Genomic DNA, 23,600 nt, shown 5'->3' on the forward strand with positions numbered 1-23,600 from the left:
TGTAAGTTCCTTGCTCTTTTGATTACTCCCACGTTTAAGATCGCTACTACGAAATAACAACGAAGAACCTTCGTGTTTTGTCGAGCGTCTATGTACGGATAGAAATGAAAAGCTTTTGTGTTGTATAATCGTCGATTCGATCGATCATTTCGTTTGTGTTAAGAAAGATGTCGGTCTAAAAAAAGAAAGAGAGATAGATAGATAGAGGGTGAGGGAGACAGAGAGATAAAGAAACAGAGAGAGAGAAAGAGAGAGAGAGAGAGAGAGAAAAAGAGAAAGAAAAAAAATCTTTCCCTTGACTACTCCCCAGTTATTAGATCGGGAACAGATATGAAGACGGATGAGGACTGATTTGAATATAAATGGGGGGAACGGAGGTTAATTGAGTGCCCAATGAAGAAATCGAGAAATTATTTCGTGACCAACAACGTTCTTTCTCTATCCCTTTTCTTCCTATCTCTTTTTCACTTCTTGTTATCTATCTTTGTCTCTCTCTCTCTCTCTCTCTTTTTCTTTCTCTTTTTCTTCTTTTCCATTACGGACAAAAACGTTTCCATCCGGAAAATGTCGAGATCGGACGATAATAAGGGGAAGGACTTTCGGAAAAAGGATCACTTTGGAAAGACTGTAATTATCTGGCGTAATTAGACGACAAATTCTCTGTTTTTTCTTCTTTAAGGTGTCACCTTCCCTTTTCAGGTTTTCTCTCTTTTTATCATTATCTTTTCAATGTTCTTATTCCTATTTCACGGAGTGCTACCTTATACTAGAAAGACTGAAATACAAAACTGGAAAAGTCGATTCCGAAATTGTACTCTTGAGATAACACGCTTGGAAATTTCTCCATTTCGTGATTCTCCATTTCGTTTTCCTGTTTAGTATGAACATAGAAAAAGAAATAGGAGTGCCCTTTGAAATGCTACGAAGAGAGATAGGAAAGAAATGGAAGCGTCACGAGTACGACGATGATCGATTGGATGTTGAATGAAAAATAGCGAAAAAAAAAGAAATAGTAAAAGAAAGAGAGAGAGAGAAAGAGAGAGAGAGAGAAAGAGAGAGAGAGAGAAAAAAACCGTCAAGGAGGAATCGATATAAAGCTGTTAGCTGAAACGAACGAACGATCGATTATTAGCATCGCAACTTTGTCCTTATGGCTTATTTGATGTAATAATCGACGAATGAATAACGAAAGAGTTACTCTTTGTGTAGACATTCTCATGGATATGCATATGTGTTTGTATTCATGAACACATACATACACGTATCTCATATAAAGTAGTAACACCGAACGTAGTAATAAATTGCAAAACGGCAATACTTTTATCGTCCATTTTACGAGAGGTCCGCTCTTTTGGCCGTAACTTCGTTTTCGAATCCGACGGGACTATAAAGATAAATTAAGTATGGTTCGAAGGTAAATGGACGCAGAAAAGCGTGCAACGTTCTCTCTGCTAGGCGAGGTCATTAAAAAAATTTAACTTGAAAAAAATGTACGTAAACGAATTTGAAAAAAAAAAAAAAAAAAAAGGTAAATAAATTCGTATATTACGGGTGTAATATGAAAAGAAAGAAAAAAAAATCATAATAATAATAATAAAGAGGAAAAAAAAAGGAGCAATTTCGTAAGTTTATAATAAAAGGAAACTTTGATAATCTTTTATATCGTTTGTTTCTTTTACAAAGAAATACTTTTCTACACAATTCATAAGGGATGAAAAACATGTAGGCGTCCTTATTTAAATGTCTCCCTACCTGTTATAATGTAGTTGCATTTCATTCGTTTTTCCTGAATAGAGCCGAGAACTTGCCAGGAAACGTTTGACTTCTTCGCGATGATGAATTTTTAAAAAGTATTCCGTCTCAACAGGTTTGCTCGCCATTCCCATCGACATCTCTCTCTCTCTCTCTCTCTCTCTCTCTCTCTCTCTCTCTTTCTTTTTCTAACACACGTACACACATACATTACATGTATATATACCTTCGTTGACTCTGCAAACGAGTCGTTTTCTTCGAAGAGCAGCTCGTTTTTCTTTTCGTATCGCTAACGCCTCATCGTTATTTTCCTTTTTGCTTTCAGCTCCAGGTCGAGGACAGGATCAAGAACGAGGTCGATCGTAATCTGCCTTACACTGTTACTAACAATGGAAGCGAGGAGCATAGAGGGTACGAACATGACAAACGCGTCCTCCTCCTCCTCGTCCTCGTCGTCATCCTCCTCGTCCTCGTCGTCCTCGTCGTCGTCATCATCCTCATCCTTGTCGTCGTCGTCCTCGTCGTCGTCCTCGTCGGTTGTGTCGACGTTAAAGCCGATTACAACGACGGAAGTAGTTTATCAACGATTCGCCATCGAGCCAATGGATCAAACCGCGGTGGTTGGTAGTAGGGTGACGCTTCCTTGCCGAGTTCTTGATCAAAAGGGACCGATTCAATGGACGAAGGACGATTTTGGCCTTGGTGCTGTTAGGAATCTCACTGGATACGAACGTTACGCTATGATCGGTAGTGACGAAGAGGGTGAGTCTTTTCAAAATCCTATTTATTTTGACGAAAACTCTCTCTCTCTATTAGTCTATCTTCTATCTTTCTATTTCTATTTGCTGATCCATTCTTTTGGCTCGCTTTCATCGACAGTCAGAAAAGTGAGAAAGAAGAAAAATAAACTAGACGAGTTCGCGAGGGACATCGTTAACATACTTTTATCGATTCTCCAGTCTGAATAATAGTTCGTTGTATGTAGTAGTGGTAGAAGCTTTCGTAGCTACGTTCCTGTTCTCTTTCTCGTGTATCTCGCTCGAATGAAATTAATTACAAGTCCGCGGTAGCAGCGTTTCGTTTGCTCGTCAAAGAACGAACGATCTCGTCGCACTGGAAAAAGTAAACTTTTGTCACCCTTCTTTCTCTCTTTGTTTTTGTTTCTCTCTCTCTCTCTCGTTTTCTCTTTCCATATCTGATTGTGTGAGTCGTCTATATATCTACCGATCGACGAACTCATTCCCTCCTTCTTTTAACCAACGAGAATACGATTTTATTAAAACTGCTCCCACTGTGCTTTTCGACGAACAACCGACCGCTTGTCTTCACGGCGAAATTCAATTTCCTGCGGCGTGCCGTCGTCTCATTTCTCTCTCTCTCTCTCTCTCCCTCTCTCTCTCCCTCCCTCTCTCTCTCTCTCTCTCTCTTTTTCTTCCCCACTTGTTCTCATTCTGTTCTTTTTTTTTCTTTTTCCACCGAAAGAATCCAATCGAAGACATCGTGCGTGTCCTCGTCGCGGCGGAGCCGCAACAAAATATTTTATGTCGTTTGCCATCGTTGTGCTCGTTTCGTAAGCCAATCGAAGCACGAGCACGACTCGTTGATACGATACTATACTTCTTTCTCTTCTTCTCTCTTTTTTTATTCCTTCGTTTTTTCGTTTTTTCCTTCTTCTTCTTCTTCTTCTTCTTCTTTTTCTTCTCCTTCCTTCTCTTTTTTCTTGATTGCCGATCCAATTTCGTTTAAATCGATACATACGTTATACTCTCGAAGAAACGTCTCCATCTCATAGAATCGAAAAGTTATATGAAAAGTATATGTTATATACACGTGTATCGATACAAACGTAATCGGAGAACGAAAGACAAGGAATATATTTGAAATTTATACGTCAAAATTATACGTACTCGCTTCCTTTGAATGATGAAATAAGGAAAGTATTATTAGACGCTCGAAGATCAACCGTTTCTCATGATTTAGCAATCTTAGAACTCGTTTCCTTTTAACTCCCCTGTTATTCGTACACCGTCAAAATCTCAATTAATCTTATGAACTTTTCGTTGGGAAAGCGTACTTGCTATCGTTCCTGCGCAAAGGACTCGAATTTTCGCTCGAACGACTCTCTGAATCGATTAGGAAGTCTTCAAGTTTTCAAATTCAACTTCTCTACGACGTTGTAAAAGCGAAACGATAAGTAAGCGTGTGTCGTTATCTTCGTCCAAGCATCTCGAATTGTTCGCGTGACACGTAGATAATTAACGAACACGTAATATCCATATTATATGATATATAGGTTAACGTCATTCGAATTCAGAGACAGCAACTGAGATAACTACGTAGAGAGATACTCCAGAGATTTCTACCGGGTCTAGGATTAAAAAGGATTATATGTCGAAATCGTTGAATTATGCGATCGGCCATTTTGAAATCAGAGAAACACTGAAATTTATGTATGTAGATACGCATATATATATATATATATATACATATATATATAGTTATACTCGTTAATTATCTTTCTATCGAATATTTTAAATTCCTTTTAAACTCTTTTTAAACCTGACAGAATTTAGTTTCGAATTCCATCGATACGTCGTATTAAACGAATGTTAATTATTTCGAGCGAGAACAACGATCATCGAATAAATTTTGTCTAGATTCTTTTAGACGTCGATACTCTGACGCCTACTGTACGTATATGCAACAAGGTTTTATCGAACCTTATGTATAATTTCTTGGAACAATACTCGACTCAGTGACCCATAGAATTTCTTAGAAAATATAAACTAGCTAACATTTTTCATGGAGAAAAGGATATAAATAAATCTAGACATAGAGTAAAGATAAATAAAAATAAATTCGATATTATTGATTTTTCAATAAAAATATTTATATATCAAATTTCTTTTTTTCTTTTTTTTTAGTGTGAAAGTTAAATTTTCTTATTCTTAATTAATAGATCGATATAATTTCTTGGACGAGATAGATGTTTCATTTGTTAAACAAATTGAAAATAGAAATTTCAAATAGGTATTGTAGACGAAGAAATGTATTGCGAATGCTCGAGAAACGATCTAATTCGCGTACGATCGAGCTGCGTGATCGAACAAACGTTTAATACTTCCGACTTACATTAGTGCGTAACACGGGTTTCAAAATTTCGTGGCTTTCTTTGATACGCACGTTTACGTGCACGTACGATTTACGTAGTCCTCGATTGAAGCGATTGCTCGAATTGTAACTTAATTGCTTTCCAATTACGCGTAATTAACTGCGCTTTCCACAGATAATTTTGTATTTGACTCTGGCTTAAATGATATGTTATTCGGCTATGCGATCGGAACGACACGATAAAATTTCATTTTGGCATATAGGAAGAACAATTTTACATGCGGAATTATGACTTTAAATAGCATCAATCACGAGCAATTTGAAATTTAATCCAATTTGGTACGGTTCGTACCGAGCAATTGTACGATTTTTTCGTTCCACGTTTTCATTAATTCGTCATTGAAAGAGTCAAAATAGAGGAGAGTCGATTGGACTAATAAAAAATGAAAATAAAAATTCTCGTAGTTGTCGAAGTAAAGTCTTTAACTAATGGTAAGATTTAATATCGTAAAGGTACCTTAAACTTTGCTTTCTATCGATAGGAAGCTTTTGAAAGAGAGTGAACCCGTTCACCACGCTAGAAACCACAACTAAGACATCGTAAGTGTTAACCAACCTTTGAACATCTACTTTGTACAATATCAAAATTTTCAAAACTTTCCAAATCTTACGACTACGATTAATCAAAGAAAAAAGTAGTAACAACTTTTAAAGAAAATACCATCAAAGAGATTTTGTAAAAACGAAAACGTGGAACGTTCGGTTCGTTCGATTTGCCAATAAAAGCTATGTAGAGAATAAAGAAAAAGGAGAGAGTGAGAGAGAGAGAGAGAGAGAGAGAAAAGAAAAGAGCGAAAGAGAGACACGTAGAGGTGGTAGCAGTAACGCTTTGCACAGTACTGCTCGTTGTGGAATATGTGCTACAGGCGATATCGGAGTTTTCGTCGATCGCACATGACTCGTCGTTTCTATTTGTTTTTCGGCTATTCCAGGCCGTGAGGATTAGCCTCGTGAGGCGATAGACCGATTCGACGGTATCCTATATCGATATTTTCTCTCTCTCGCTCTCTCTTTCTTCCTCTTTCTCTTTCTAGCACGTTTGTATCGTACACCTCGTAGGGTTCAATCGTACAGACTTGTACGGTATCTGACTGCTTCCGAAAACGATAAGGTTTGAATGTTTCGAAGCCATTTTCAATTGGTGAATAGTTATTTGTTCATTACACTTACTAATAAATAAGATTTTGTTAGAATCTGTTAATGATATTGATTTCATAATAATCACTTTTGTTCGATCCGCGTAATTAATATATACGTATATGTATTTATATATGTACGTAAAATTTTCCTATTCCTAATTGATAGATCGATATAATTTCTTCGATATAGATGTTTCATTTGATAAATGAAAATAGAAAAAATAAGTAAATATTTTCAATACATTCCGAACGCATAGACTAATAAACGTATATATATATATACATATATATATATATATATATATATATATATATATATATAAACACATTAGCGGACGAAATAATATGGCCGATATGTGAATTTCAATAACCTTCGAAACAACGTACGCAACGTTTAATCAATAGCATTAAATATCGAAGCTGGAAAGCCATCGATAATTTAACTGATAATTCGCGGCGCCGTTCTCGGTGTCCCCCGAACCAACGTTCTACATTATCCTTCCTAGCTTTGAAATATTATTCCTATAGTTTTCCAACAACGTGCAAATGAGTTTCCAGAGCTCGGCAAAGTTCACAACGTTTTGTGCAACTTCGTAGGTGAATTCCAAATAGCATCGATACCATGCTAAAAGAGAGAGAGAGAAAGAGAAAGAGATAGAGAGAGAGAAAGAGAGAGAGAGAGAAAAGGGAGGGAGATAGAAACGTATGTACATATGTATGCATACGATTGGAGCAAATATTTGAGAACAAGTTACCACGTCGAGAGAACGCTCGAAAAATGTCTACACGGTACGGTTAATCAGGAAAACGGTATCTATGAACGTTGAAATGAGTCAATAAAACATCTCGGGGATCTTTGATAATTACTCTTTAATCATACTTTAGAAATTTATCATGAACTTTTGGTGCAATCGATAAACATAGTGTGAGTTAACCGTGTATCAAAGTACATAAAAGCGTTAGAGAAATTTAGCAGAAAAAGCGTTTCACGCCGCAAGCTTGGTTGGCCATTTTGCTTGCTTGCCGGAACGTCGACGAACGTTTAATTTTCCACGATAGAAATTATATTCGACAACGTAATAGAGCGGTTACTCTCTCGTTCCAGTCTCTTCTCATAGTTTAGAAATTGAAGAGGGAGAGAGGGAGAGAAGGAAGGAGGGAGAGAAGGAGAAGGAAAGAGGATAAATCGATGACTCTCGAGATCGTAAATCGTAAGATACTCGACGGACAATGCCGAGGAAATCGTATAAATTCGCATAAAAACACGGCACTCTTCCTTGCTTGAACGCTTTTTCGAATCTTTCGACTCATCATTTTTCGCAACAATAGCGTTGTAAGCTTACAATACGGTTGAGATTAAATTTCTCTCTGGGTCCTGAGTTATATCGTCCATTTTTGCGATAGGTTTGTACGACTAGGTAAAAGGGCATCTCTAAAACGATCAACCTAGCGACAAAGTTAAAGAAGAAAGAGATAGAGAATGAAAAAGTAAAGAAAAACTTATAGAAAAGAAGAATAGAACATGCTATATTACTATTATTATTATCATTGTTATTGTTATTGTTTTTGTTATTATTATTATTATTATTATTATTATTATTATTATTTCTAAATATATCGTTATCAAGAAAGTTGGAGAGAAATCTTATTACGTATTTTTATTAAGCGCATTGATATAAAATAAATAAAAAGTAAGAAAGAAAAGATTCTTCTTTTATCATGGTTATTGCAATCAGACTTCTTTTAGATTAGAGAAAGGACAAAGAAGAAGTCCAGTAAAATAGAAGAATCGCGGAATATAAGTTCTTTTTCTTTTCTTTTTTTTCTTCTTCTTCTTCTTCTTCTTCTTTTCTTCTTATCGCATCGAGCGAGTATAATAAGTATAATAAAGAACGAAGAAAAGTACGAAGAGCAAATGAAGAGCAGAAAGAAATTGTTGAGAATCTTCCATGCTAATAAATACATATATTATATTTGTAGTACTATTAATATTACTACTACTACTACTACTACTGCTACTACTATGCGTGTCTTCGATGGATCTTAATCGACGCTTTCGCACGTATATGCTTTGCTTGGTAGTCTTCAAAAGGACGACGATACCGTTGCCTTGGAAGGCTTGCTCGAACTTTAAATTAGTTCCGAAACATTTGGCGCACGCTTCGGTGGTTAATGGTTCTGCCATAGATCAATAGGACTACGGAGTGTGTGCAAGGAACGACCGAGTAAACCAGAGAGAGAGAGAGAGAGAGAGAGAGTGAATAGAGGATGTGCGGAGAGCGACTCACGAATCTTCCGTACCGCCAGCGAGCCGCAAGCGGGCCAATATTTCAGTATGCACGGATACTGCAGCAGCACTCACACCTATACATACATACGTACTCTCGCTTTTCGACCTCGGCCAAGATAGATCTTCTACGATTCTCCTCGCTTCGCTGTTTCTCGTGGACATAGATCTCACGTCTCTGTACCACGTATTCTACAATAGTAATTGCAACAACCGTTTTATCGAGACTCGTTAAGCATTTATTATATTACTTCTTCCTTTTTCTGCTTTTTTCTTTTTTTATTTTATATTATTATTTGGTCATAAGAAAAATTGTAAATTTCTCTCTCTCTCTCTCTCTCTATTTCTCTTTATCTCTTTTCTTCTCACGCATGTTTAATTAATTTGATAATCATAACAGATGCATTGTTTCGAAACTATCTCGAGAACGAGTAGCTTTTTAATTCCATGAGAGATCACCTCTCAACGATCTGTTCTAGAAAATGCATTTCGACAATAGATCGGACTGTGACTCTTCATCAAGCTCTCTGCTTCATTGTTTTTTCCTTCTCTTTTTCTCCCTTTTTATCTCTTTTTTCCTTTACTTCTTTTCTCTCTCTTTTCTCTTTTTCTTTTTCTCTCTCCATTTTCTTTTTTTCTTTCGCTGTTATTACCGACGAGAACGTCGCGATGTCTACGATTCCTATATTACGCCGTAAAAGGAGCAGCATCGCGGAAGAGCGGTTTTTAATAGAGAGAGAAAGAGAGAGAAACAGAAAAAAAGATACGCAACTCAGCCAACTATATACGCGCATGGATTTTTAACGGTCGGCGCACTTTTCCTTCTCTATCCAAAAATCTCTCTCTCTCTCTCTCTCTCTCTCTCTCTCTCTCTCTCTCTCTCTCTCTCGCTTGACGTAGCAGCTGATATTTGTCTCTTTCGTTTGGAGTTAGTTCATTGATCGATCCGACATTCGATTCGATGTCTATCGTAACGTATAAATCGACGTTTTAATTCGTAGATATACTATATGTGAGAGAGAAAAATTGAAAGAGAACGAGAGAGAGAGAGAGAGAGAGAGAGAGAGAAATAGAGATAGAAATAGAGATAGAGACAGACAAAGATATAGATCACGAGGGATCATAATGAACTCTCGAAAGGGTATCCAACAGTGAATCGGTCTATAAATTTGCCCAACGACAGGATAGAAGCGAGAAGATTTATCGCAAAGTTCGTTCTAATCTCTCGGATATACAAAGCCGGTTAAACGAGGCGCCGATCGAAGTGCTTCGAGCTCGACGAATCGCAAAACTGTTCTCACTGACGATGAGATCGACGCGAAGGTTTCATTGAGTTTTCGATTCCATCGAAACGTTCGCAATCTAAATAAAAAGCCCGAAGGCGTTTTATTTCATGGCTTTATTTAATCAATGTCCGGCAGTTCGGTGCAGATCGATATCGTATTACGTTGACGGAGATTCGAGAAGCGAATTTATGGCGGAGGAGGATCAAGAGAAAGAGAGAGAGAGAGAGAGAGAGAGAGAGAGAGAGAGAGAGAAATAAAAAGACAAACTAAAAAAAAGGGTGGCGTTCGGAGTACTGCTAGTCGGTTAGAAAGGCGAAAGCGAAGAGAGAGAGAGAAAGAGAGAGAGAAAAAAAAAGATGGAAAAAAGCAGACGGCGTCGCGATTAATCCTGAGAGCCAAAGACCGGTCGTTAAAGTCGAATGCGCGAAGCGTGAAAAACGAATCGCCAAAAGCTCTAGCGATTGTGCCAATTAAGAGGAGTCTACGTGACCGAGATATCCTCGTGTGTGAACCAACGAACGCGTAACGAAGCCCTCTTGTCGTCTCTTTCTATCTTTACCCTATCACTTTCTCTAACCCTCTTCTTCTCTCCATCTATGCTTTTCTAATTTTCTCTCTCTCTCTCTCTCTCTCTCTCTCTCTCCCTCTCCTTTCTTTCTCTCACAAGGCATCGAAAATATGAGCGTTAATTTTATAGCTCAGTCTGAAGCAATTTTACCGAAAATCTCACCTTATGCATATGCTGATGAAGCGAGCTAGCGCACGCTTCCAGTGCCACGCGACAAATTGAGATTTGCAATTCAGGCCGCGTGCACGCGTTGCTTTCATAGTATGTGTAGAGTACCAACTAGCAATAGTAGTACTAGTACCAGTACCAGTGCTAGTACCAGTACCAGTATTAGTACTAGTAGTTATAGTCGTTCTCGTTCTCGTCCTTGTCGTCGTCGTCGTCGTCGTCCTTGGCGTCCTCGTCGTCGTCGTCGTCGTCGTCGTCGTCGTCGTCATCGTCGTCGTCGTGATATTCCTCGACGAACGTCGACACCGATGGTCCTCGGTCGTCGTTGATCGAGTATCGAGTCGAGCGTTAATTGGCAATCGCTCTGACCTTAGAACACCCTGTGCTACCATTCGATAGCTTGCTGAAGGATAGCATGTCGGGGATACATCGATCGTTATCGTTGTTGAAACGCAATCGAACGAATAATTACAACGGCCTGACTAAATATTCCAATTAATAACGTAGCGCCCGATTAAAAAATAGAAAAAAGGAGAGAAAGAAGAGAAAAGGAAAGAAACAAAATTCTTGACACCTTATTCGTCCGAAAGAAAATTATAATGGAGGATTAAGATTCTCGTATTTGCTTGGCCGGTACGTGTACCAATTTGATTCGATTAAAATGAAACAAAAACGGTATTTTACATATTTTATGAATACGATTTTATGAATACGAATCAGCGAATCAGTTCGACGACGCGAGCCACAGCATCACCACTACCACATCGTCGTCGTCCTCGTCGTAGTCATCGTCGTCGGCGTCGTCGTCCTGGTCGTATCATCTTTTATTCATCGTCTCGAAAACGGATTTTATTCGTTTGACCGCTTTTCTTTCTTCCTTTCTTTTTTGTTTTACCTTTCTCTCTCTCTCTCTCTCTCTCTCTCTCTCTCTCTCTCTCTCTCTTTCTCTCTTTTTCGCTTTTTCTTTTATATTTAAACTTTCAAGGATATTTCGTAGAAAATGAATTTGAAAATAGAAAAATCTTGATGAAGGAAGTAGTAGTAGACGTTGGTTATAAAGAAAGTTGGAGGGAAAGAAAGAGGTGGAGGAGAGGGAAAAGTAATCTCGTTTCATGTTGCTCGCGCGTTACTTTGATCGTATTACTGACAACGGACACGTTCGATCAATCTATTTGCCAGTACACAAGTCATGATTCCATGCAAATTTCTTATAAAGTGAAATGCTTTTACATCCCTTTAATAATGAATTAAGTAGGTCCTCGGAAAAAGAGGATGCAAGATCGGAAAATAAAAAAAGAAAAAAAAGAAACAAATAGAAAAGAAGATTTTATATCTGCGTTCATAAATATAATCATGACAGTAGAATGATCTTATTTAAATAATCGATATATATATATATATATATATATATATATATATATACGAGATTTACATCAAAGCTTGGACGACACTGATCGCGAGTCGAAGCAAGTACACAACTATGCCGACCGTGCTTTCGTGAAATTTACAGATGCGATTAATGTCATGGCTGGCTCGTCTGGCCGACCGTTCGCTTGCCTACAAGCCGTTTGTAGGCCTAACCGTTACTAATTTCGGCATGGAGTTATGGTTGCTATTACATACCTACCTCTCTAACATTCTCTCTCTCTCTCTCTCTCTCTCTCTCTCTCTCTCTCTCTCTCTCTCGTTTTAGAGGAAACTAACATTAATATGAGAGACCACCTTACGCTAAAGGATCATCTCCGCGTTATCGACGGTTCGCTGATTTAGTATCGCGATAAAGAGCTAGCTAGCGTGCACGCAGACTATTACTATTCGGATAACTGATTACGCGGATATTCACGCGGTAATACGAGATACGGTCGTAAATCGATTGGTCGAAATGTAAGGATCAAGGGAAATGCTCTATCGAATCGATTGCCACGATTTTGTTTCGCTTTCGGGACACGTTTGTCTTGTGTATTGATTAGTAAAACACGTTTTGTTCTGATCTCTGGTTGAATTCATTTGTATGAGTGAATATATGTAGATATTTTAAGAAAAGGATAACAAGAAAGAGGAAGAGAGAATGAATGAAAAAGAAAGAACAGAAGATTAATCGATTCATATAAATAACAAGATTTTAAAGACACGCTGATTGTATCCCGTTGAATTACGAGCTCGAATGTAGGTTTATATTGCTAATACATATGCATTTATTTACATAAATATACGTTTATATATATATATATATGTATATATATGTATAGATGAAAAAGTAATATTCTGAATAAGAACAAATAGTAGGTTAATTGAACGTCGATGTCAGATTGAAAATTTACATCCTTTGTGCAATGGATATCAACCGCGAAATATGATTCGAATTTGCTTCCACATCGGACGAGTTGGATCGGCATCTTAATACGCTGTAATTATGGATTAAAGTTACTGTTAACGAGAGACTCGACTGACAAGTTTACTTGGCAAATAGAGACTAGGTAATTCGTGTACACTATCGAATAACCGTCGTGTACTTTGGGTGCAGTAGATAGTCTTAACGCGTTATTTAGAATAGGATGGTATTGATTTAGAGATTATTCGGACTAGAAAATTTTTATGTTGGAAATTGTTACTCAAAATTTTTAAATGCGTAACGTGTCTTTGTGTTTGTAAATAATATTGTTAAAATAATTTAACATATATATGATTTAATAGAGGATATTTCTTCTTAAAAAAAAAAAAAAAGAAAAAAGAAAAGGAAAAAAGAAAACGAGAAAAGAAACAAATAAATTATAAGACGAAATGTACAAAATATCTCGTCATGGTTGACAGGTAACTATGATCGGCTCGTTCGAAACGAGGCTACTCACTGTATCATGGACATTTAGTTGATTTAGGGTCGCAATAAAGGTCGTTCATGCGACCCGCTCTTGCTTGTACACTGTACAGCCATCGTTTATCCGGTTGTAGGCCGAAACGATCGAGGGTCGTTGCAGTTTGCAACTAGAGCCACGTTTCCAATTAGCACGGTTACGAATCGGAAGGATATGATCCTGAGCAAATACCAACGATCATTATGCTCGAAAAATCCGTCCTACGGTTTGCGTTAAACAATAATTAATTCCATGCGAATTAGATCGTGAAAGATATAGAAATGGTTAGGAAAGTTCCAATAGGTTCTCTTTCTTTCTCTTCTTTTTTTTTTCAAAATTACAAATAGCACACAACAAAATCCTGATAAATGAGGAAGAAAATTTGTCTCTATGTATTTGAGGATGACACGTACGAAAGACGATGATTAATTCTTTTCTGAAAGAAAATATCACATCGTCCGGAAACGTTGGACGTTTCTATTCGACCGAATGTTTGCATAGAGTCGTTTCATTCCTTCTCTCTCTCTCTCTCTCTCTCTCTCTCTCTCTCCCTCTCTTTCACTCTTTCTAGCCGTTTAATCGTCGGTGTCATTTAAAATTCCATTTAACGCGATTGTGTTCGGACGCGAGGAAATTCGTTAAAATACGTTTTCCGCCTCTTAACGCTCGTTGCGGTTTCTCGCTCGATTCGCGAAGCCTTCACAAAGCTTTAGCGAACGAGTCCCTAGGAGCATGCGCATACGAATATAAGCATGCGACTAACGTATAATTCGGGAAGCGCGTTGTCGGATGTAACGGAAATTGCGATCCAATTAGCCGAAATAATAATGTCGATAATAGCGCGGGTTGACACGCTCGCTATGCTCTCGTGCATGGAATATTCGTTTTAATCGTGCAAATCCGTGTCGGCGTACCGACCGGCTATCCATAACACGTTTATTCGCGGCTCAACGAACTTGACTAATCCTAACGTGATCATTTATACTATATATCGTCATTTTCTTAACATCGTATTTTGTATATATTCGATTAATGAAAGGTAATAAAGTACTATGTAAAAATGTTAACTATCATAATGATTATATCATATATATGTATATATTCATTGGTTACAATCATTACAAAGTTTCATAGAAACAAATTTCTAAAATATTGATAATTATGAGCTATATGAAAATATTCAAATTCTAAGTATAAGAATAATTGTATTCTCGTCGTTTGCGTTAAAGTTTGGAATCATAGAAATTTTCTAGGATTTCGATGAAACCTCAAACATAAACGTATTTTTCTATGAATGCGAAAATGGGAGATAAAGAGAGAAAGGAGAAACGAAAGAGAAAAAGAAAGGAAGAAAGAAAGAAAGAAAGAAAGAAAGAATGGAAGATAGAGAGACAAAATATAGCGACGAATCCAAGCAAACTAGAAAAAAAGAGAAAGAGAAAACTCACTATGCAGAATCGCCTACTCTTTCTCTCTCTCTCTCTCTCTCTTTCCTCTCTCTCTCTCTCTCTCTCTCTCTCTCTCTCTCTCTCTCTACATACTTCGTATATGTACAGAGCGAGCATTTTCAAACTTTTCCAGTTTTACGTTCTTTCAAGCATAAAATGTCTGGCCTTTTGCAACGTGGAAACCTGAGTACCCGCATAAGTTATATGCACCAAATTCACCTGTGTGTTCTGAGACGCACGTATGCACACATGTATAACCCAAGCCCATCTAAACGATATTTCTAGTATCTATTTGTTAGTTATATAGATATGTGCATATATGCATATTATACACACACAAATATATATATATATTTACGATGTGCATGCATGAACTAAGTAAGACCATATACAAAGCTACAAGAGAAGATATATTATATTGCAAGGAAGGAGATACTACGTTAATTCCTTTAACGAATATCTCGAAGGTAAATGTATTCGTCGTCAATTTCGTTGTATCGATAATTAAACCGAAAAGATGTCGAGTACCATCCGTTATAATTCCAAAGGGGTTGCATAGATACGTAAACGTTCGTATAGAGAAACGTGTAGGTAGATAAGTCTCTAGAGTTTAGGACCGATCCTTCTTCGAACGAATTATAATTAATCACGACCGTTTACACTAGACTACTCGTTAGGTGGATCAACTAATTAAAATTAATTACAAACGTTCGTGATCGTGCGACTCGATATTCCAGAGGTAAATTTTCGTGATGCGTTGTTTGCCTATACGGACTATCTCTATCTCTCTTGGTATCTACATCTTTACTTCCCAAAGGAACTTCTCATTGCCCTCTCTCTTTCTGTCTCTTTCTCTCTGTCTCTCTGCCTCTCTCTCTCTCTCTCTCTCTTTATTCATTCATCTAGCTCTTTGTTTCCTTATCGATCGCACCGATGTCTCTCTACTTAAAAACTTTTCCCTAATTTTAAGTGTCAACGATTGAAATGTTTAAGTATTGTTATCATTGGCCTATTTTGTACACGAGCTATTCTCTTTCAGTCTAACAGTTTTCTCGAATCGCTTTTACTAACATATATAGAGGTATGTTATATATTCGTTAAAAAGATTTCACATGGAGAGGTAGGAAAGGTAAAGAGAATTGGGGAGAGGGGGCGAGCACGTTTCGCGCGAAAGTTAATTATCGCAGCTCGCTACGGAAACGCGAACTCGAGTGCTAGAGTGTTTTGAAAGTTCGTTCGTTGTACTTGACTAGAGAAGGGCTAATAGCTGTCCCGCGTAATACCGGTTGTTACGAGTTACTCGATCGTTCAAACCTGCATAGTTTTTGCACGAGTGTAGGTGTAAGTCTATGAGTGTCAATTTTGATCGTTCCTTTTCATTGAAATTTACGTATACGCAAAAGTAATAAAAAAACAAAAAAAAAACAAAAAGAGAGAAAGAGAGAGAGAAAGAGAAGCAAAATGTGCAATGTCCAATCGATAGAAACAAATTATCAACTGCTACATCATTTCTTTCTAATCAAAAAAGTAACAAATATAACCCCGTTTGTTTCAATCGTTTCAGTAATTGGTCAAGAATTATACCATTTAGTTTCTCGTAAAAATAAAAGAACAAATTCCTATAAGAACATAATACTGGTAATCGGTTCGAGAAGTTGTTTCTCTTACAAATCGCATTCAAAGCTTAGGCGAGGTACGGATTATTTAACGATCCGTTCGGATTCCCCGGATCGTGTAACGTACGATCGACGATTAAATTCTCTCGTTATAGAGAAAGCCCGTACAATAATGGATCGAATGGCATTACGAGCACACGACGCGTACGTTTTATCGAACGTGAACCAAAAGGATCGTTTCGATGCACCACGTAGTATGGCATCGTTAAGGGTGCAATTTATTGCAAGAATTATTCTTCGTCGTGAATGGTGAAGCGGAAATCTCTGCATAACAGAAAGAGAGAGAGAGAGAGAGAGAGAGAGAGAAAAGTACCATAACGTTTCAGGTAATTTTCTTTTACTTTCTTTTTTCTTTCTTTTTTCGTTTTTCTTTTCTATATACTTTTTTTTTTTTTTTTGAACATTTTTCATTGATTCAACTCTGTTTACTTTCGGTTTCTCTTCGAGAGCGTAGTTTCAGCCGGTTTTCTCCCTTCGGCGTGACGAATTCGAACGATCGAACGGAACCTGGAAAAACAGTAAACCGAGCATCGAGACGAATTTATTCCAGCGTGATCCTTTGCCATCGAGACGTCGCTCAAATGCGTTCTCGCAATTCGACGAGCGAACTAGAGGAAATGAGAAAGAGAGAAAAAATGTGTGAGAGGGAGAGAGAGAGAGCTTTTACCAACCAGGGTTGTTGGCACAAGCCGTTGGCTGTTAACTTGTTCGAAACCTTCTGCGTTAGTACTAGCGGACACTTTAATTCGTCTATCACACGTATGTTATATATATATATATATATATGTATATGTATATATATATATGTATATATATAACAGAATCTCTCTTGCACTTGGCAGCTTACACGTACGTACATGCGCCGAGATTTTCAAATAAAAATACCCCTCTCTCTTCTTCTCTTTTTTCTTCTTTTTTTCTTCTTTCGTAAAGTTTTCATCTAGGATGTTATCGATTTCTAGCGATCGAATCAAGAACCCTCTATCGTTCGTAATTTTCTTATTCTTTTCTTTTCTTTTTCCTACGCCTAAGATACAATCCATAAATTATACTCACGCAGAGGAATTTTAATTCCAGGTGATTTTTCATTACACATATATCCGGTTGAGCTTGAGGATGATGGCGTTTATCAGTGCCAGGCTTCGCCGACGAACGATGGTCAGCCAGCCTTACGATCGAGATTTGCTCGTTTGAGCGTGTTAGTGCCGCCTGAGCCACCGAAGATCCTTCAGGGTGACTTTCTCGTGACGACCGAGGATCGAGAGCTCGTAATCGAGTGCGTTAGTGTTGCTGGAAAACCACCGGCTGAGGTAAGATCGAACGTTGATAAATAATGGATCGATATTTGGGATAAGAAAAGATAGAGAAAACTGAGGGGAAACATATATATATATATTTTTTTTTATTTTTAATATATATATATATATATATATATATATATATATATTAAAAAATAAAAGGAAAAGAAAAGCAACGCACAAGTAATAATAGTAAACCTAAGTTAATAATAGAGTATTAAAACTAGTTTAAAGTTAAGGAAAGAAAAAAGAGAAAGAGATGGAAGGCGTTGAGCGAAGAGAAAATTTGATGGACAAGGCGCCAACTCGAAGGTTACGCTTGATCGATTATACGTCTCGCGTCGTTACTTGAGGAAATCGATGTCGCGTTACAATTGTTGCTGACAGTGACGTAGGTCACGTTGAAATATGTCATTCGTGATGATGATGGTGGTGGTGGTGGTGGTGGTGGTGACGATATCTCGCCATTCCACAACTATAGATCATCTCCTTACGTAGAAGACGAACTAGAATGCATAGGATGCTTGCAAGGGAATGCAAGCATCCATAGTGACGATAATACTTGTTCATTCTCACGTTAGATATGGAAGATTCCCTTTAGGAATACTCGTCACCTCGTCTATTTTAAACTTTTTTCCTGTTAACTCGATATTTTTATAACTTGTTACAGCTGGACACGTAGATAAGTTGATGAAAAGAGTAAAGAAAGAGAAAAAGAAGGAAAGAGGCAGAGAGAAATAGAGAGAGGCTATTCGCAACACAAAAAACGTATAAATATAATTAAAAACGGTGGCTTACAATTTTTGTGACTAACAGCTAGCTTTTTGCGACTAGACTTGGACACATGTAAATTTATGAAAAGAGTAGAGAGAAAGAGAAAGAGAGACAAGAGATAGGGCGAGATACAAGTCGGTGACCGCAAAAAAAGTGTATAAATATAACTAAAAACTATAGAAAATGATCATAGGTGGTGGTAATAGTTATGTGACTGAAAGATAATGGTAATGGCGAGGAGCGTATGTATAAAGGAAAAAGAGAGCAAAGGTCAAGAGTCAAAACGGAACGAACGAGCTCGTCCGGGACGACATTAAGAGAACGGTAATGGATCTTTAGCCAGTACGTGTTTGTCCGTATTTCCGGCTTTTCGTGGTACATCGTAAGCGCGCAAGCACAAGCTTACCCTACCAGAATACTTTTAACACGATAGACCGCGAGTGACTTGGCGAAATGGCAGCTTGACCGAGTTCGGCTCCTCTTTGAACAAGCCGGAACCACCAGCGGCTGTACCACCACACTACCACCACTACCACCACTACCACCAGTGGCTACGCCACTACCAACAGCGGCTACACCACCACTACCACCATTACCACCATTACACCATCACTGACATCTCCAACGTTAACCACTAGCAAGAACGGTCTGCCCTCTTCTCGTGGTGTACCTACTACTGGAAAGGAAAAAAAAGTTCTGTATCTTTGAGATCACAGGGTACAGCTTTACGAGCAAAGAAAAGAACGCCGCGAGCCGTTAAGAAGAAGAAAGAGAAAAAAAGGGAGAGAAAGAGAGAAAGAGAGAGAGAGAGAGAGAAGAAAATAGTACCCTCGTATAGAACCAGTTCACGATGCGTTTCTTCAGCCTTCGTTTGCCATACTCTGTCTTTATCCATCCTGCTTTCCTGACGATCTCTCTCTCTCTCTCTCTCTCTCTCTCTCTCTCTCTCTCTCTCATTCATTCATTTTCTTCTTACTCTCTACACACGTATACCTAGATCATACATGTCGTCCCTGAAACGACACTTGCTTTGACTCCTGCGCCATTTAAATCCTAGTATCATTAACCCTTTAGAGTCAGAGTATCGTACACTCAGCCAAGCACGATATACATCGTTTATATACTTATGTACGTATATACATCAACGAAGATCATACAACACACGTGTAACACAGTTAGTCACGTACATCGAAATCTTTACGAGATCAACCTACCGCATCTTCTCACCCTTTTCGTCGTTCCTTCTTATGTTTTAATCTCAGTGACTCGCGAAAAATATATATCCCTTCGTGCTTACCTTAACTTAACTTAACTTAGTTTACCATACCATAACAGACCATACCATACCATACCATACCATACCTTAGTTTAGCTTACCTTACCTTACCTTACCTTACTTTACCTTACCTTACCTTTCTCCAGTCCTTCGTAAAGCTCAGCAAATTGGAATTAATCGTCGTCCAGCGAGCACGAAAGATCGATCCAAACCTTTTGTTGTTTGCTTGCTTGCTTACTTGCTTACTCAAGCGAGATACCTACGTTTCATTTAACACACGTGAGTTCACGTTGACGTCTCAATTTTGCGTGTACATGCTCTTTCCTCGTGATCTCTCGACGCGACTCGAATTTATTAATTAAGAATGATTTTCGATCGTATGTTTGGATAAAAGAAAGAAGGGAAAAAGGGAAAGTAAGTTGAAAGTGGGATATCTATCTATCAGTTAAGGTCACGTAACCGGCTCAACTAGAGATATTAATGAAATTTGCTTGGAGACTATTCGCATAGTTTTTAATTAAAATTATGCAAATCCATGATTAATGATGCAAACCGTCGTCCGATTTCAGAAGCGATCGTTGAATATGTAATTGTGATGCCGAGGTAAACAGAGGAGAAGAAAGAGAAAGAGAAAGAGAGAGAGAGAGAGGAGTGGAAAAGGGGTGGTTCGTAAAAGTTTTTCATATCTATAGATTCCTTTTGGGATATGAACGTCACGAAAGTCTTCACACTTAAAATTAAGAACGAAAGCTTTCGTGTTGTTATCGACGTAAAACCTCTTTAGGATACTTTAGTTTTCACATTGGAAAAAAATTTCTTTTAAATGATAGAAGAGAAAAGAGAAAGGAAGATGGAATTATTAGCGACACCGACGATCGAGTAAAAGTATCAATAAAACAAATACGTTCTATGTGAATGAAATTGCAATTGCAGTAGTCACACTCGAATTGTCATTAACGTTCTCTCCTATCTTACGGGGGAAATGTTTCTGCATAGGAGTACAGCACAATAGCCATTACTCATTGTTTCTACGAATAATCGAACAAAAATGTGAATGGAAAAAAAGAGAGAAATTCAGAAATAAAGGAAGAGAGAGAGAGAGAGAGAGAGAGAGAGAGAGAGAGAAAGAGAGGGAGAGAGGGAGAGGGTGACTCGTGCGTACAACCGAGTATACGAACGACTCGCCAATCTTCTGAAATTCATCGATCACGCGTTTTTTCAAACCGCACAGCGGAGAAATAATTGCGATATTCTTCAGCAAGCCAGAGCCATTGTTCGATTATTGAAAGCCTCGTCGTTCGACTCGAAACGCTTCGGAATCTATAGAGTATATAGTCACCCTCAACTCGGTTTGTCGTAAATAGACTGTCCGTCCTATGACAAAGAATAAAATTACAACTATACTCTTTTTATTTTTTCTTTCTCCGTCTCTCACTTCTTTTCTTTTTTTTTTTTTTCTTCTTTGCTTTGGTTTTTTTTTTCAGAATATCATCGACGAGATATAACAAGTTGGATCATAGGACGTTTTCTTTTTTTATACTTTCAGATTTATCGATTATTTCTTTTCGTTTCTCTTTCTTCTTCTTCTTTTTTTTTATATTTTTCTTTCTTCTTCATTCATGGCTACGATCTAATAATCGATGCATAACTATCATGCATAATATTTAACAATGGAATCGAATTGCGCTGCTGGATGATGAAAAACACGGAATAAATATTCGACCTGCAATTCCAACGTATGATATCTATGTATGTTGGATATGATATATATATATATATATATATATATATATATATATATATATAAAGAGGGGGCGTACTAAACGGATGTATCCATTCCCGGTGGAATAAAGTACCCTGTATAATATCGCTTTGTTTCCGTTTACCTGTATTTCAATGGTAGTTTTGCAATGTTCGTTAGGAGATAAACGTATATCGTTCCATCCGAATGCATTGTCTTTGCGTGAAACGTTAAGTATAATCAGATTATATATTCTTTAGCTGGAAACGTGTTCGCATTTATAAAAAAAAAAATTTGTAAAGAGCATAAGTAATCCTTCTTTTTTTTTTTATTTATATGCTCTTTTCCGATTGATAATAAGATTCGTAACGATACATATATTGTAAATTCGTTCGTATTTCTCGAAGATCCTTTAAAAAGGATTTCGAGAAAAATCGAACAAAATCGAACATGCATAAGAATGGCTTCGATTATTCGAGTAATCCTTTAAACTGATTAATCAGATATACGTTGAAAAGACAGTAGGTAAAATGCGAGTGGTTTATTGTTCTATACTGCATTTAATTTAAAGTATCGATTGTATAATTCATGAGTTTTTCGGTTGGATGAATAAAACAGGAGGATTTTCAGAGAACAGTTTTTGGCTGTCTCTCTCTCTATCTCTCTTTCTCTCTCTCTCTCTCTCTCTCCTTCCGTCCTTTTCTCTATTGTCTCTCTTGTTAAAAGTTCTTGCATAATCTGAAAATTAATATTAATTAACATCCTATATTCCGATACGTATATCTTAAAACTTTATGTGTATACGTACATTCATCTGAAATTTTCATAAAACAATAGCAATCAAAGATGTCAAGAAACGACACGTTATTAATGGATTAACGACAGAAATATAATTCCTTACTACTTTTAAACAGGAATTCTTCCTTTAGCAGATTGAATCGTGTTTGGAGTAAAATTGCAAGTACGAGTTTCACTAATTAAATTTGTTCGACTTTGTGTCACGCTTCGGCATCCGGCGATATGGTAATTTCTGGGATTAATTCGATCTATCCAACGGTAGGTAATATTAAACTACAAATCCAACCGGAAGTCGAGTAGGCAAAGACGATAAAACGGAAAGATTTAACGAGTTTTAATATTTCAAAGATACAACGGATGAAAAAATATCGGAGAAAGTTTGATCTTTTCTTTAAATATATGATTCTACTATGCGCTTGAGTTCATCATTCGATTAGTTGAAATTTGATATATGTGAATTTTCAGATATTGCATACACGTATATGTATGCTATATACCTATGTAAGTTCATACAGTAAGGTCATTGAACTGTCCTAAAACAATTCGAGGATTAAATAGGAATCGATCGATTGGGAGAATAACAAAAGCCAAATAGCAGGGCGCATAATGGCGAGTAGCTTGCATATCGGCTTACGTCGGAGCATAATCGCTGTTCTATCGTTTGTATGTATGTATGTACGTATGTATGTATGAATATATGTATATATAAATGTATGAATGTATGTATATATATATATATATATATATATATATGTATATATGTATGTAGTACACACGTCGGCACAGAGAAAGGAGATGTCATCTCCCTCGTTAGCTTCATTATCCTTATTATCCACGTGCGAGCTATACAATTCCTTTCGTCGTAGCACCGTTACTTCGTTCATGTCATAATTTGCATTTTCTCTGTCTCTCTCTCTCTCTCTCTCTCTCTCTCTCTCTCTCTCTATCTCTATCTATCTACATCTATCTACATCTATCTTTCTGACATACAATCCTTCCCTTTTAATATTATTAATTTCACAAAAAAGTTTTGTATGATACAACGTTTTGTATGAAGAAATAAGAGTTCTCATAAAATCTGCCTTACTTCTCTTTATCTCTTTTTATATCTCTAGATTTTTACTATATTAGAAATAGATTTCTTAGTATATATATATATATATATATATATATATATATATATATATATACTTTCTTTACTCTAAGTCTAGTTTTTTTTCTACGAAACTAACGCATTTTTATAATATTCCGGAAAAATCTCAGATAACGTACGCAAGAGAACGCTTGCACCCGACACTCGGCAAACTCGTTCGAGAATTTTCAAAGGAAGTCATAACAGCCGAGTGAGAGCGAGTGAACGAGTACG

General features: G+C 37.2%; 1 protein-coding gene across 4 annotated transcripts in view; it reads left to right on the forward strand.

The window, feature by feature from the left end:
- Nucleotides 1-23,600, forward strand: part of LOC122630277 (irregular chiasm C-roughest protein-like) — a 120,760-nt gene that overhangs the window by 81,354 nt on the left and 15,806 nt on the right. For all 4 annotated transcript variants that reach the window (XM_043814610.1, XM_043814611.1, XM_043814613.1 and 1 more), the window contains 2 exons: nucleotides 2,078-2,514; nucleotides 17,425-17,657. In XM_043814610.1, coding sequence (XP_043670545.1) covers nucleotides 2,078-2,514; nucleotides 17,425-17,657 — 670 coding nt within the window. The remainder of the gene's footprint in view (nucleotides 1-2,077; nucleotides 2,515-17,424; nucleotides 17,658-23,600) is intronic.

The sequence above is a fragment of the Vespula pensylvanica genome, chromosome 6, assembly GCF_014466175.1.
Source record: "Vespula pensylvanica isolate Volc-1 chromosome 6, ASM1446617v1, whole genome shotgun sequence".
Lineage (NCBI taxonomy): Eukaryota > Metazoa > Arthropoda > Insecta > Hymenoptera > Vespidae > Vespula > Vespula pensylvanica.